Raw genomic sequence first — 16317 nt, 5'->3', positions numbered from 1 at the left:
TTTACTTCTATGTAGACACACCTAGGACTGTGCTGATAGTCAGTGAATTGTACTCACAATTGCTTCTCCACTCCAGCTGTTATACCTGTTCATATGTTGAGAGTCACATTTCACTTAAGCAAATTGACCCTCAGACTGCACTTCTATTACATAAGCATGTTTCAAATTAAGACACACTTTTGAAAGTGTTGTAATAGCTTCTAGGCATTTCATAATAATGCTGGAAGGGGGGATAGGGTTTACCAGATTTAAAGAGTAGATAAAAATAGGTTGCTTCGTGTCTTCCATTTGCTTTTAAAATGCAGGGAAAGCTTTTTAGATGCATGTGTAGTTTGTATCCAACCCTTGCTAGCTAACAAGGCAAAAAGGTACCTTTTAAAATTTTATCATATTTAATGTGAGGGGAGCAACTGTCCCTCTTCACACCCACGTGGTGTCTTTTGTTGTTGTTCTTAGATTGTGAACACTTTGGGGACAGGGAGCCATTTATTGATTTATTTTACTATGTAAACTGCTTTGTGAACTACACTTATTGAAAAACAGTGTATAGGTGGGATCTTGGTATCCACTGATTTGATTTACCACTGATACTGGAATCCACCTTTAAATGACTTGTTCCATGGGAAAAAAGCACCAAAAACCAATTTCCTACATTTGCGCTGTTAAACTGCACTAGTTGTAAGCTTCTCAGGGTTAAAGGTAGCTTTAAAGACCCACTGCAGAGTTTCTTGTCCTCCATTGTTGCCCCAGAATGCATTAGTATAGATTTTGTACCGCATTCAGCCATTAGATGGGGTAAATAATGGAATGAAATTATGACTGAGTGCGGTACAGTGTCTATCCCAGCAGTTTTCAACCACTGTGACGTGGCACACTGGTGTGCCGCGAGGTTGCCTCAGGTGTGCTGCAGGATCAGAGGAGGCAGGCAGCAGCTGCGTGCCCGCATGCGGGAGAAGCGGCTGCTTTGAGCCTCCCACGGCAGGCAGCACAAGCAAGGGAACAGCCAGGGAAGGGGCTGGTCGCAGCTGCTTTGCATCCCACGCAGCAGCTGAAGAGTCCGCTTAGAGCTTACTCCTGCTACTGAGCACGACTCAGGCTGCAACCTGCCCCTCACTTTCCTGGAAGTAAGCCCCATTGGCTACTATGGGGCTTACTTCTGAGTAGACATGCATAGGGTTGGGCACGAAGGAGGTTGTTGCCTGCCTGCATGCTGATTGGCCAACAAGAGAAGCCTGGAGGAGCCAGGAGGTGGGAGCTTCGGAGTGAGTGAGAAGAGCGAGCCAGAAGCAGGCAAGCAGGTTCATAGTGAGTGAGTCTGCTGAGGCCCCCAACCTAAGGTTTCAGGGTCCCTGAAAGTCCCTTGCCAGTTTGCCTGCAGCTCCCCAAAGCAACCCTCCCTCCACTTTGGGGCTTTTAGAGGAAGGGCGCTGGGCCACAATCTTATCTACACTTTCCTGGGAGTAAACTCCATTGACTATAATGGGGCTTACATCTGAGCAGGCATGCATAGGATTGAGCTCTGGGGATGCTATCCCATCCACACCTTCCTGGGAGTAAGCCCCATTGACTATAATGGGGCTTACTTCTGAGCAGGCATGCATAGGATTGGGCTCTGGGGGTGCTATCCCATCCACACCTTCCTGGGAGTAAGCCCCATTGACTATAATGGGGCTTACTTCTGAGCAGGCATGCATAGGATTGGGCTTTTGGTTGCACTCTTTTTTCTCAAATACACAAGCAGGCAATTGGCACTTCTCTCTCCTCTTCTCCCCCACGCCACCCCCTTCCCCAGGAATATCCCCCCCAAAAAAATCTCACAATCACAGTTAGCAACTCTCTTACTGTCCCTCCCCTCACTTGTCAGCACCTTCCAAAAATACAGAATCACTGCCTCACATTCTCTCTCTCTCTCTCTCTCTCTCCCCCACCCCCAGTTTAATCCTGCACTTGTTTCAATCATGTCTCCTCACTGCCCCTCACCCACATTCTCCACCATGTGATCAACCTGCCCTGTCTTTGCCAACACTTTCTGGCAGTTTTGATAAGAATTTGAACATAGAATTTTTCCTCCTTTTCAGAAACCACGTACACTTCCCTCTCCCATGCTTCTTGTCAATTTTTTTGTCATGTAATGATTTAATTGTATTAATTTTATTAATTCAAGATTAACTGTAATGTAGTAATTTAATGTAAGTAAAAAACTGGTATTGTGCCTTGACAATTTTAGTGCCTTGTGCTGAAAAAGGTTGAAAATGGCTGGTCTATATTAAGGCATTCTAGGGCAACAATAGAGAAGCAAGAAATCTGGAAGTGGGTCTTTAAAGCTATTTTTCCACTGATTTGGTATTCACTGATTTTTTTTAACCACTGGGGGTTCTGGAATGGAACCCCAATGGATAATGAGACACAACCTGTATAAATATTCTCAATAATAATAGTAATGTTTCATCATTTTGAATCTAACAGTGCTACAAGAGTGTTACATTCATGACATAGAAATGGATAAGCAAACTTGGAGCAAATTTGCAAACCAAATGCAAATTCTTAGTACATGATATCTTACTCATAAATGTAAAGAAACATGGAACGATGTATTAAACATTGAGATGGGAGTTCTGATTTTGTTATTGGTTTTTTGTGGATAGTTTTAGAAGTTCTAGGGAGTCATTAATATAATATTTGGATGTACATCTTACTAACTTACTACAGGGTTGGGAGGATGGCAGAGGCATGCAGCAGGGAGGGAGAAGGGAGGCCCGTGGTGCAAGCGAGACCCCAACCGACTGGTGAGGTGGGGAGGAGGTGACCCAGCAGCAGGCGAGCTCTGCCTGCTTGCACATCGGGCAAGGCGCCAGCCGCCAGAGCTGCCCCATGGCCGAGCCGCATCCCTGCACAACCCTAGGAGGACTCAGCCAGTTTATGCCAAGGGTCGAGATGTTGCGAGATCTTGGCCCTGGCGAGAGCCTGGAAAGGACGGAGGTCACACCTTCTAGGGCTCCCAAGGAGGGAGCGAGACACAGGCTCGCAAACCCTACCTGGGGAAGCTACCCCCTCCCTAGAGGCAGGCGTCCAGCCTCCCACTGCGGCAACTCCTTGAAGGGAGGAATGGGCAGCCACGCCAGCAGCCTCAGCTCCAGGGAAGCTTCCCGATCGGGCTACCCACCTACCAGCAGCAGCTGCCACAGTAGCAGCAGCAGTTGGCAAGTGGCAGCAGAGCGGGGCCTCCTGCAAGCATCCAGTCTGACACCAAACTTCCCAGAAGAGTGACCGGGGACAGCATCAAACCCCAGCAAGGTGCCCCAGAGACAACACTTCCTTGTGGCCACCCTATATATACCAGGGCTGCAGCCCAGTCATAGCAGTCCAGCCAGGACCAGTGCCTATCATCAACCCTTGAGGGGGTCAGAAGGGACCAGGGCCCACACTGACCAATAGCGGCAGCCCGGTGCTCCGAGACCTCAGGGTACTACTCGCAAGGCCTCAGCTACCCCATGACGGGACCCAGAGACTGCGGCATGCCTCATGCTGACGGACATTGGGGGGCAGGTTTCTGTGATGTAACAGGACCTGCTCTTTTCCCTTACGAATGTCAAATCATTAACGTGATTAAAGCGCACGTGCAGACCACTTTTGGCAGTATCACACCTTCTTCTGCTGCATACCCAAGCCAGGGCCGTTAGTACAAGCAAGGCTAAAGTTCCACCCTTCGGCCCTGCCCAGGGGATGCACGTGACACAGCTCAATGGACAAAATGGAATGTGTAGACAAAACTGTCTCCAATTTTGCAATGAATGGGCAGATCTTGATTGTATGGAGATGCCATATATGCATCAGAGCTTCAGTGGTTGGTGGAATTAGGGCTGCTGAATTAGGGCTGTGTTTTCTTCCCAAGTGAAAGTCACTGCTCTTAAAAAATGTCTGTAGCAGGAGTGAAATCTAAAATGCGCTTTAAAGAGAAGAGACTAGGAGGCTTCTGCATTCTCTGTAGTACAAGATAACACAAGACTCAGATCAGGTGGCATGTATATAGCCATCAGAATGAACTTTTTCAAATTCTTCATTTATTTCCTTATAGTTGACAAGGCCTAACTAGTGCTCCCAGTTAGATGCAGGCTCCTAAAATAAAAAGTTACACTTAGTTATGGAGGAGCCTAAAATATTAAACTGACTTTATTTTTAAAACCCAAAATTGAATATAAGAGCGTAGGTACTGGTGTCATAGGAATGCATAGAATTTAACTTTGTCTTCAGAACAGCAACAGACAGAAGACTCTCTTCTTATATTTTCCTTATGAGTTTCTGTACACCCCCTGTTAACAGGGGCTTCCCCACATCTAAATATTTCACAACTAAACCATTTCTCCCTGTTCCATAACCAGGGCCAACCTTACCATGAAGCCACCTGAAATGCTCATGTGGTGTAGCAAACCGCCATCCCCTCAGTTTGCCACTCTCTCTAGCCCACTTCTTGCTCTGATCCTCCTCCAGCTTGCAGAGAGTGAGAGCCCAATCCTGAGGTCCGTGGCACAGCTCTGCACTGCAGACCTCAGTCGCGGGGCTCCCACCGGAACTAGCACCTGGCGGTCACCCGGGTTCCACAGCTCCGCGGTCTCCCAGACTGCTGGGCTGCAGAACAGGAGGTGGGGGTGTGGCTGGGGGCATGGGGGAGGCATTCCAGGGAGGGGAGAAGCATGTCAGGGGGAGGGGGAGAGATGGATCCACGGAGCTGAGCTCCGCAGGATCCAAGGCGCTTGTGCAGGGCTGCTCACCCTTCACGAGCGCCTTTACTTTAGCGCCAACCTTTTGGTCACTGCTAAAGTGAGTAGCCCCATTGCGGGGCAGCTTCCCTTACTCTGGGGAAGGGGACGAATGTCCCCTCCTCCCAAGGAGCCTCACGCGGTAGCACGGGAGGCGCAGGATCTGGCGGCAGCCCTCCGTGGAGCTGCCAGGTCCGGGAGCTCCGGGCAGCTCAGGATTGGACTGTGAGTCAGGATTGTGGCAGTAGCACCTTGTGTTCCCTCTAAGGCAGCGGTTTTCAACCTTTTTGGTCTCATGGCGCACTGAAAAGGTGCTAAAATTGTCAAGGCACACCATTGGTGTTTTTGATAATTGACAAGACAAATCACACTGCCAGCTGGGGGTTCATATCTCCAATAGCCCTACTAATATATAATCCTCTCCCAAACTCCTGCATCACACCTGCAGACCATTTGTGGCACACCAAAGTGCCGTGGAACAATGGTTGAAAATCAGCTGCACATCTCCCAACAGAGCTCCATGCAGCACAGAGCTTGGCAACCCAGAAGTTTGATGATGTGTTCACCTCTCTCTGTTTCACCTGATGCTTGCAAAGCACCAAATGGGCATGCACAGGCCCTCTGGAGCCTAATTCTCTTCTTTTAACTTGCCAGAAACACAGTGCACCACCCTCCCTTCTCTGCATCATCCTGTGAGGATGAATGAAGAAGAATAGTGTGTGCTGGAAGCAAGGAAGAGTGGCATACCGTGCTTCTGGCAAGTTAAGTGAAGTGCCTCTTCCCCTATTGATAGGGGATGTGTTTCCTAGCTTTCCTCCTCACAAATTTGAAGAGGGTGTGAGTGGGGCTCTGCCTGCTGGCTTGCCACCTGCTCTTACTCCCATCCACTAGGGGATGCACATGTGTACAGGGCAACAAAAGCATGGAAGGGATCAGGCAGCAGGAAGGCATAAGATCCTCTGGTTCCTATGTCACTCTATCCTTCAAGTCTTTCCCCTCTTCACTTTCTAGAAATTTATCAGAATCCTCCCAGAACGTCCCCTTTCTTTTTTTCCTCCAGCTCTCCCATTCTCTACTACGAAACGCCTGGTAAAGCCATGGAAATTTAAATTCTACTCCTGCCTAACAGAGCTCTGGGTAGCTTCATGTCCATATGATTTATATATGCAAATGCCAGTGTGAGCATATGTTCCTTTGTAACTTCTTTCTGATAAAACTCCCTTGATTTTGGTAATAAAATACTGGGTTCTCAAGTGTTCAGAGTGCCTCATCTATATTATCTTGTAATTCTTACAAAAACCCTATAAGAGAGGTCAATATTATTATCCCAGTATTGCTAAACTGAGAAAGAGTGACTTGTCTGTGATCACCAAGTGGATTCATATGAGAGGGAAAATTCAAATGGAATACTTCCTGATTTGTAGCTTAGCCACTACACTATACCAGCTCTAGATAAAATTCATGGACTTCATTGGACTATGTATGTTTCTCCCATATTTGAACTCACACAGTAAATTTAAACAAAAACATCTGATATGTATCATACTCAAACTATTGCAAAATTATCTGCATACGATTCTGTCTTCTTTCTTGAGAGTTATGGAACAATCCAAATTTTATATATATATGCATGATTATACTCTTAATCTACATTGGATTGCATTGAAATTTTTGTGGCACACAGCTCTGTAAGAAGTTCCTCTGATGATCAAAAGGAGTATTCTGCTTGCTCAGGAGGGTCTTCCAGTTGTGCAGGAAGCCCTTGTGTGAGTTGTATTCCTAAAGGGAGTTGCCAACACTGGAGTGTGCTCCAGTAAATGTCAGGAGGGAGCCCATTTTCTTTACACTGAAATAGCTGTATGATATTTTACCTCTTTAGCACCCTACTACAACCTGTCCTGTTTGCTACAAAATACTTTCATTATCAAAACATTCCTTCAGTGCTGATGAAACTTGGTGTTTTGTGCAGTTTTTTGAACAGAGCATTTCATATAAACCAATATTTCCTGGCTCAGTAAATGTATGGATTCTGTTGCCTTTCATTTTCCATCCAAATGATGATATACTCCTAAAAATTAAGATCATCAGTGAAGTAGTCATTAAGAGCCTGATCCTACACTGGCTTTCTAAGCCTGCAGAATGGGCATAATTATGGTCTCAAATATGGCAATATGCCATAAAGCATATTGCGGCCGCACAGAGGCCAGTGCTGTCAACAGAGAGGCCTCTGCTGGCAGGCTTCCACTGGCACTGGACCTGTGCCTGCTGACCAGGATAAGTGAACTGCCAGGGAGTGGCGGATGGCAGAATGGGGTGAAGGTGTAACTGGGTGGGGGAAGGGCAAACTCAGGGCTGTTCAGACCCAGGAGGGGGGCAGGGGCTGCTATCCCCTCCCACACCTTGAAGCCTTACATGGATCTCCTTGGTTCTGTGTCAGCAATTGAACAGGCACAGATCTAAGTAGATCCACACGGGCTGCTGAGGCCTGACACGGGGAGGTGGCGCAAGTCTGAGGAGAATGGAGTGACTTCAAGCTGCTCTGCATTGTTTGGGGAACGGAGTTGGGATCAGGCATAACAGCTGGGTCCCAGCCCCGCTCCCCACCTGCCTGTCCCCAGGACCACTCCCGCACGCCCTCTCCCCACCCCAGAACACCTCCCTCCTGCCTTCTCCCCGCCTCCTCCCCACCTTCCCCAGACCCTTGTATTGGCCAAGCTTGGCCGATGCAAATCTCTCTCCCCAAGTCAGTGTGGAGGCTGGATGCAGCCTCTGTGGGCTGGCGCAGGTCCCTACGCCAGCCCAGCTGACTCCCAAGGAGGTGCAAATGTGTTTTTCAGCATGTTTCCAACCCTCTTGGGTGCAGTTAGAGTTGCGTCCTTATCTCAGGATAGCTCTCAGTATATGTATTGTTTATGTATCAATCTTAATGAGAAATATATAAATTAAAATTCAGGAATAAATGAAAGCAAACCAGCATAAATACAAAACAATGATTTTTAACGTTAATGATGTTTAATAGCCCAATCCTCTCCACACTTTCCTGGGAGTAAGCCCCATTGACTCCAATGGGACTTACTTCTGAGTAAACATGCATAGGATTGGGCTGTAAGTTATTAAGAGTTTTATATCTTTACACCTCTAGAAACCATTAAAAGTTAGTAACACAGCAGGTGATTGTATGGGTAAGTGTAAATGTTCTGAAATAAATAGCAGTTGGTGACCTGGAATGTCAGGGCTCTAGACAAGGGTGTGTGTTTGTCAATATATCCTACATGTTTTACAGACTCCTTAGGGAACAGGAGAAGATACAATTTCACCTTTTCTGTGCCAAAACATTTTAATTATATCTTCTTCCAAGTACAGCGGTTCAGTAACCAAGGAGCTGACATTGATGCATGTGTTGATAAAGCTGCAAACATTCAAAATGAGATTAACAAAGATTTTGAGGAAAGGGTGACAGCTAATTTTGCACAGTATTCTGCATCTAATTCAGGTCAGTGTAATGATAGAATATTTTATAACTCTTATGTCATCCAGAAGGACTTTTATGATGCTTTGTGTTAATGAACATTTGTGTGTATGAAGAATGTAGTTCAAATCCTATTTTTCATGCAAATAAAAGCTTACATTTACATAGATTGCAGCAACAAAAAGAAAGACAGCATTTAGAAATAATAACAAAAGTAATAATTTTTCTAATTTGCTTGAAAATGTTGAATAAATGTCTGAAAACTGAATCAAAGATATGAAGTCATAGTATTGCTTGTTTGCCCCAGAGCATCATCTAAAGAAATTTATATTAGATTTAAATAACTAAAATATAGTTTCTTTATATTGTATTAGGCCTTTTCAACACATTTCAGTGTATTTCAGTTCTATTCTCTTTATTTGAAGGCAGCTGACACTCTTCTTTCACTTTTCTTTTTGTTTGTGAAATTTTCTTTCTTTTTTTTTATCCACTCACTTCTCCATCTGCTTTCACTTTTGTTTGCTTGGGCCGTCTCTCATCCCAACTTGATAATGAGGAATGTGGTGTGACCCTGACCTCTATCAGCCCATGCATGACCTTCTGACTCCCCTACCTAACCTTTGACCTTTTCTTTGACAGCTTGATTAATTACCCTGTGTTATGATTTATGAGTAAGTGCTATGTAAAAATAATAGACAACAGGTGGTCCTCTAAAAACTTTTTGTGGCATGTTTTCTTTTCCTGCCTAACTTGATGAGCTGTTTTAAGTTGGAAACTTGCTGGAACAATGTGTGTTTGGCAGTAATACAGCATTTTTACACACTTGGACACAGCAGTGGAATTCAGGAGCTTGAGAGATGAGGTGTAACTGGGATGAAAATATTACCAAGTGTTAGCAGGGTGCAGTTGCCAAAATGCACATTGGGGTGGAAATACAAAAAGGAGTCAACTGACATTTCAGGCGTTTCAGTCTCAGGTCACGTCTTGAGAAAATTGCTCAAATAATGGAGGGGGCATTTTTCAAGCTGAGCTGCATCTCCAAAAGCTATGTTTACTTTTACGCTTCACTAGTGACTTCTGATTGGTTGTCATGACCTCATCCTACTGTTGCACCTAGGATGTTGCAACAGTGACACATAGGTACCCTTCTCATGAACAAGATGGGAAATAAATGGAACATATATCTTTCAAAAAGATGAATGACCATTCCTATGTCCATTTTAACCCTTTACTGATCTAAGTTACAGATCTAAGCTTTTTGGATTCCTTTTCCCTGGAGGATTAACTTTGATCTTGCTTCAAATGGCCCAAGTAGAATTTTTTTAAAAAATCAGTTTGATAAAGCTATGCAAAACGATCTGTTACAGATCCTTACTTTCAGGCCAAAAAAATAGTTACATAGGTCAAAGGATTCCCCTCTAGCCTCTGACCTCTCTGGTCACATATGGCATCCTATCCTGGTGGATTAATATGCAGGGCTGAATGCTTTCGGCTCATTATTCATTTGGCCAGACATAAGAGGTTTGTGGTGTTCCAGAATATAACTCAAATATTTGTGATTGCTTTTGACTACCCTATTACTAGCTAACATGCTTATATTAATTTTGTATATATATAAAGACTTTGAGGTATCTTATAGACTTCCAGAAGAGAATATGAATAGCTTGTTCTATTCTTACTGTTTTGCTATCTAACACACTTGTGGCATTTGTGTGACACTTGATGCAAAGGTTTCTTCGTCAGGATTCTGTGTGGTTTCTAACACCTGTTTAAGCTTGTTTTTGCTTCCATCATCATCTGAATTAATGAATGACAAGTAAGTCATGTATATAAAAATGGATCCTAGAGTTTTATTCATTTTAAACCTTCTGGAATAGTTGTTTGAAATGTATGCTAGACTTATACCACCTCATACAGCGAAGCTTGGACTCATACCAATTATCTGCTTATGGTATATGCCCTCCTTGATGGATTCTACAATTGTAGTTGGTTTATAACAGATTGACTACCCCACTAAAAGCCTAAAAATGTACTTTACCAATATTTGTCCTGATAACATCAATCAAATCTTAGAGCAAGTTAACTTATCCGTCTGCACAAATGAGCTTGGAGCTTATTTTATATTCTTTCAGATATACTGTTTTGCAATAATTGATATGAATACTTTGGACACTTTGTAAAGTATACCTATATTATGGAAAGAAAAGAGACTTTTCCCATTCTAACTGATCAGATAAAGCTATATTTAAAATTATCCTTGAACATTTTTGGTAACTTGGACTCAGAAAATATGGATGTCCTATTTATAAACATAGTTCAATCCCTGCATTTATAAATGAGAACAATCAATCAAGGAAATTAACCTATGAGTTTATTTCATTTTTGAGTCATTTTCTCACATCTAGTTGTTCAGATAGCCCACCTATATTGGAGGTAAGACCTAGTAGCTACTTATCAATTGATACTGTTCTCAGTAGGCATTTAAACCTCAGGAGGGTGCTTTCTAAATGATGTCAGAAGTACTTTCTCACTTTTTCTGAAAGGTACATTAGGTTGCAAGCCTCTTCTCTAAAACAATAGCTCTATGTTATTACTTGTCACAGCATATTTAAAATCTTTACCTAAAATTGGATTGATGTCAACCTTGCTTTAACTTGGTGCACACAATGGTAACACATAGAAATTAGCTGAGTTTTGGCATTCCTAATTTTGTGTTAGTACATTTTTGTTTTAAAAGTTAAAGTGAGAACCCTTGTTTAGAAAAACCCTTGATATTCAAAATTGTTTAAAATAGGAATATCGCAGATTCTGATGGAATCTTAACAAAAAACCTCTACTTGTTTTTATAGGTGAAGAAGAAACAAAGGTCACCATATGGTTAAAGACATAGATTAACTTTTGATAGGTTAGGTTGGTAAGAATTTAATAATACTGAGAGAGGTTAAATTCTGCTGCAGTTGTATACGGTATGTTGCATTGCTACATCCTTTCATCTGAACAAGTATTGTATGTTACTCCTAATCCTCTTTCCTATGCCTGTTTTTCCTGTATAATTTAGGCTGAAGTGGCTGAGGACAAAAGATAGAAAAGAGTATGACGTTATGTCAACTTTCTTACAAACAAAATAACATAATAGATTTTTAGAAAGAAACCATGAAGCGTATTATCGAATTTCTTAAAATATTACTGTGTTAATTTTATTGTAACTCTAACTAATATGGTATGTTGGAAAAAAGTTTTAAAGACATAGTGAGGGGTGGTTTGTGCTGTTAAAAATCTAATTGATAAAAATCCTTTAATTGATTTATGTAGCTGTGATTTTTGAAATGGATTCATTTTTCATCTGTTGATGTGCCTGTGAAAAATTGACATTATGTCCTCATAAAATTGGACAAATGAGTCATGTAATTTTCAGTTACATAATCAATAACTTAGACAAATTTTACTTCTCTGATGATTTATGTGTGTCTTTTTTGTGAGCCGCAAAAAGTGGTGGACATAGAGTTTCACATTTCAGTAACACATGTAACATTGAAACAAATACATGCATTTTACATCTTGCACTGTACAGAAAGTAAAAGAATCAATATACAGAACATCTACTCAGAATAAACAGGTCTTGAAACAGGGAGAGCAAACTAAAGCACTAAACACTGCAGGGTGCCATTTCAGAATGGTTACAAAAGGTTATCAGTTTTTTCACCCTCATGTTTAAAATACTATGCATAGCACTTGTTTAGTTTATGCTATTTTATTAGTAGTTTTATGTTAGTACACAAAGGCAGCATGTTTTTCACTGTGTTTTACTTTTTAAAAACTGGATGTTCCAATCCTAAATTCATTTATATAAACATCTCATTGATTCCTCATACAAAATAATGTTAATATAATTTCTACATCATACGTGACCACTCCATTCCTACCCATATGGTGAGTATGTGTGAATGTTTAGGTTCACTCTGAAGAGAGAGCAGGAAAGAAAGATGACAGGAGACCACTTACTCATGGTACAGAATCTAGAAGGAGGCAATTTTCTCTTTGGCCTGTGGTGACCTTTTTACCATGTTCCCTTATACCACAGACAGTGAACTGAATGCCTCTATTTCACCCTGCTTAACAGAGTGCAACAGTGTTCTTTAACTTAGTTTTGGTGGGAGGAGAAGGTATAGTAGAAATTTGAGAAGGGCGTGAAAACTTGTACAGGCACAAGGAAGAGAAGTACAAACTTTCTTCAAATGTGATTTTAATAACTAGTCGAGTGTGTCCAACTGTAGAAAATCACCAAGTGACAATCTGTCTACCTGACAGTTACCACAATGCATTACAAGATTTTTGAATAGTTACACAGATTAGAATAAAGCAAATAAAGAATAAACCAAATAAAGTATCTTTTGTTGCTGTAGATTTGGTTAACTTTGATAATCTGTATAGGTAGTCTTTCATCTTTTCACTTGAGCTGTTAGGCAGAAATCCTATGAAATGTTGAACTAGAATAAAATAAGTAAGTATTCTTCAGTTCCTAGAGTCCATTTTTAAAGTTATATTTTAAATAAGAATTTCACAATTATGTTGAAAATTGATCCACAGTTTGTGTTATTCTTCTACAAAGAAATAATTTTTCCTAACCTGTTTAGTATTTAATGTAAATGTCTTAGAATATGTTTTTGTTACATGCCTCTATATATTCCTTGTTGTTGTTGTTAAGAATATTTATATACTGCTTTTCAACAAATAAGTTCACAAAGCAGTTTACATAGGTAAAGTTTTAGTAAATATTTTTGTAAGAAAAATAAAATAAACAAGATATTTAAGATAATTTTTGTAAAGGCAGCAAACATAATAGATCACTTAATCCCAAGATAACCTGTTTGTGTTTAAAGCGGTAATACATTGATTTCTAAGCAATGTCAAATAATCACAGTTGATATTGATTCATTGTTGCTGCTGCTATCTGTTTGTGAGTTATCTGCTATTGGAAAAAGTCTGTTGATAGGTTAGGCTGCAATCCTGCACACAGTGAGACTTCTTAAATTCCATTGAACCTAGTGGGATTTAAACAGCCTCATTGCACACTGGATTGCAACCTTAAGCTGTCCTGAATAGTTTCCGGGAGGCATTTTTTATTCCAGACGTATCCATAATAAAAGTAAAAGATTTATTATCTAATCATTAACTATACATGTTGATGGTTGTGGAGTTATTCTAGAATCACAACTGACTTTCATATCTACCGCTCTGGGAAGAATCTAACAAAATATTGAAAATTTCTTAAAGGGTTAAAAAAGAATGAGGGCATATAAATAAACAGAAACAATAAATCAGATATAAAACAGTAGAGAAATGAAACCATTATATCCTTTTGTCAACTTCATAAAAATCACTTAAATATATGTTTAAATCAATAAAAATGTCAAAGCCAAACTCTATGTGTATTTCTTTTTCTTTGAAACAGGAAGGCTATGGAGTAATAGTACTGAATCCGAATGAGAACTATATTGAAGTTGAAAAGACAAAAGCCCAAGTACAGCTGTCTTCTGATAGCTCAGATGAACCTGCAGAAAAGAGAGAGAGAAAAGATAAGATCCCAAAAGATGCGAAGAAGCGACGGGACTTTTATGAGAAGTATCGAAATCCTCAAAAAGAAAAGGAAACAGTCCAGTTATATATTAGAGTGAGTTGATTTAGTAGTATTGCATTAATACTGAATAGTAGAACATTTTGTTTTAATTTCATGTATGTAGATGCACTTTAAAGTCATATGCTTTTTAAAAGATGTGCATATTACTTATGCAGCTGTCAAACACTAACCATAGAAGTTTTTTTCTATATTAGTTATAGAATAAGTAACTTGTTCAGTTACTTCAGTTACTTACATAAGTTACTGAATGTGAAATTGCAGAAAATATATTTAGTAAATACTTCTGTTTAATTTCAAAGAGGATCTGCAAATAAACCGCAAAGGAAAATGCTGTATATTCAAGGGACAAGGGCTAATTTTTAATGATATTTTGTAAAATTGTTAAATAGACATCTATATATGAAGCACTTCCTAAATACAGTTTAATGAACGATACTTTCACAAAATAGTATTCATTTGGAACATTATGCAGTTATCGTCTTGGGTAGTAGTACTTTCAATTCTTTTAAATAATAATGCCATATTTTATTGTATTGCCTAAGAAAATTAATAATATCATGGGCAAAATGCTGATATACATCTTGTGGGGTTGTAATTTTGCCCCATAATGTGTTGTTTTCATATGAGTAACCATCCATTGTATTTCAGTTAAAGTTCTGAAGGCAAGTAAAGGAAGAGGGTTATTAATATCTTAATAAATATTTAAGCCAGAATAGTTCAAGAATAGTGCAATGAGGAAATTCTGTCCCTTGCTCTTTTCTTTTCTTAGTCAGTGAACCTTTGCACTTTGTAATGCTAACAGCATGGGATCGTTATAACAGTGCTACCCAAGGATTTCTAATTCTGCAGGGGGCACAAACAATATTATTTGCACTTTGACACATTCTTCTTCATATACATATAATGCATTATACATTCTAGACAGATTCATGCAATTTTCAGAGGTCTTTTTATAGATGTTAGCATTGTTATTCAACAGTAAAATACGTCAGAAATGCTTCAGCATTAAAATGGTGTCTGTGGTGATTGAACAGTGAGAATCCAGGAAAAAATTATTTAGAATTACAGTATTCTAATTTTTGGCATGGTTCTCACTATATGCTAAATGACAGCAATGTAGAGGGAAAATACTGTTTCATAGTTAACGTAGAGCATTTTACTATATGTTCATGGTTGCAAGAAGTAGGTACAAATTATATGTAGGAATAAAAGAGGAAAATATTAGTTTTTACATATTAGAACTTGCTTTCTATTATTATTATTGCCTCCTATGTGTGTGAAATTACTCACAAGATAGTTTCACTGCATGAGAAGTGGATGAGATGAAGGGAATCCAGAGGACTCTGGGCTGTTGTACATTTGTCTAGAGGCAAGACCACCTCTCAAGTTTCACTTGGCAATTGGTTTCTGACTCATTGCAGGTACCAGTGCTCAGTCATAATGCTCCATCATATATTTCTTTCTTATGTAACATCTTCCTTACTTACAAGACATTAATTTTAGCATTCTGAAACTTGGGGTAAATACCACATAAAATGCTGTACACATAGTGCCCTCTGTTGTCCACTAATTAGACCTGTTCATTTTCTAGATGGATCCAAAAGATCTTGCTATACAATCAGAAGGTACTTTAGTGGACAAGGAGTTCTTACTTTTCCCCATTACTGTAGTCCCTGAAAAGTGAATTCTTAGAGAGTTTCCCAACTCTAGGAACTAGGATGAGGAAAATTGGGACTGTCACCCCCTGCCCATATGAGCAGAAAAGCCTTATGCATCTGGATGTTTGGATTCAACATACTCATTGATGTTCCAATCTTATCCACTTTGAATGCATTGGGAACACATTGTAAAGTTAAAATAGGTAGGCGGGCTTAATTTGATAGTATGGATGCTTCATCTGAAAAGCTGGTTTTCTATAACTAAAGTTTATTGCTTTTTTAAGGATGTAATATTTCTGCAGCCTTATACTAAAATGAACAATTGTATCTCTTGTTTATAATCTCTGTATATAGTCTGAACTGTAACATATAGTTCAGTGCAACCGTTCCATTGCTTTATTCTCATTCTTTTTCTGAGAGGTTGTGGTGGTATTGTGTTTTATTTATTTATTACATTTTTATACCGACCTTCATCCAAAGAGCTCAGGGTGGTGTACATGGCTGCTCCCCTCCTTTTTTCCTCACAACAACCCAGTGAGCCTGGTTACAGGTGAGCCTGAGAGAAAGTGACTGGCCACCCAGTCACCCACTTCCTGGTCACCCAGGAAGCTTCGTGGCTGAGGGGCAATTTGAACCTGGATCTTCCAGGTCTGAGTCCACCTCCCAAACCTCTACACCACCCTGGCTCTCAGTTTTAAAGTTTAACTACGAGTATCTATACTTTGAGCACTTAGATGAGTTGTGACTTTAGCCACTTGATAAACATCCACACGTTGAGCCACATCTCCAGTCGAA

General features: G+C 40.4%; 1 protein-coding gene across 7 annotated transcripts in view; it reads left to right on the top strand.

The window, feature by feature from the left end:
- Positions 1 to 16317, top strand: part of ARB2A (ARB2 cotranscriptional regulator A) — a 286644-nt gene that overhangs the window by 93258 nt on the left and 177069 nt on the right. For all 7 annotated transcript variants that reach the window (XM_066614983.1, XM_066614985.1, XM_066614980.1 and 4 more), the window contains one exon: positions 13679 to 13897. In XM_066614983.1, coding sequence (XP_066471080.1) covers positions 13679 to 13897 — 219 coding nt within the window. The remainder of the gene's footprint in view (positions 1 to 13678; positions 13898 to 16317) is intronic.

Source organism: Tiliqua scincoides, chromosome 2 (genome assembly GCF_035046505.1).
Source record: "Tiliqua scincoides isolate rTilSci1 chromosome 2, rTilSci1.hap2, whole genome shotgun sequence".
Lineage (NCBI taxonomy): Eukaryota > Metazoa > Chordata > Lepidosauria > Squamata > Scincidae > Tiliqua > Tiliqua scincoides.
This window is presented reverse-complemented; position numbering and strand designations above follow the sequence as displayed.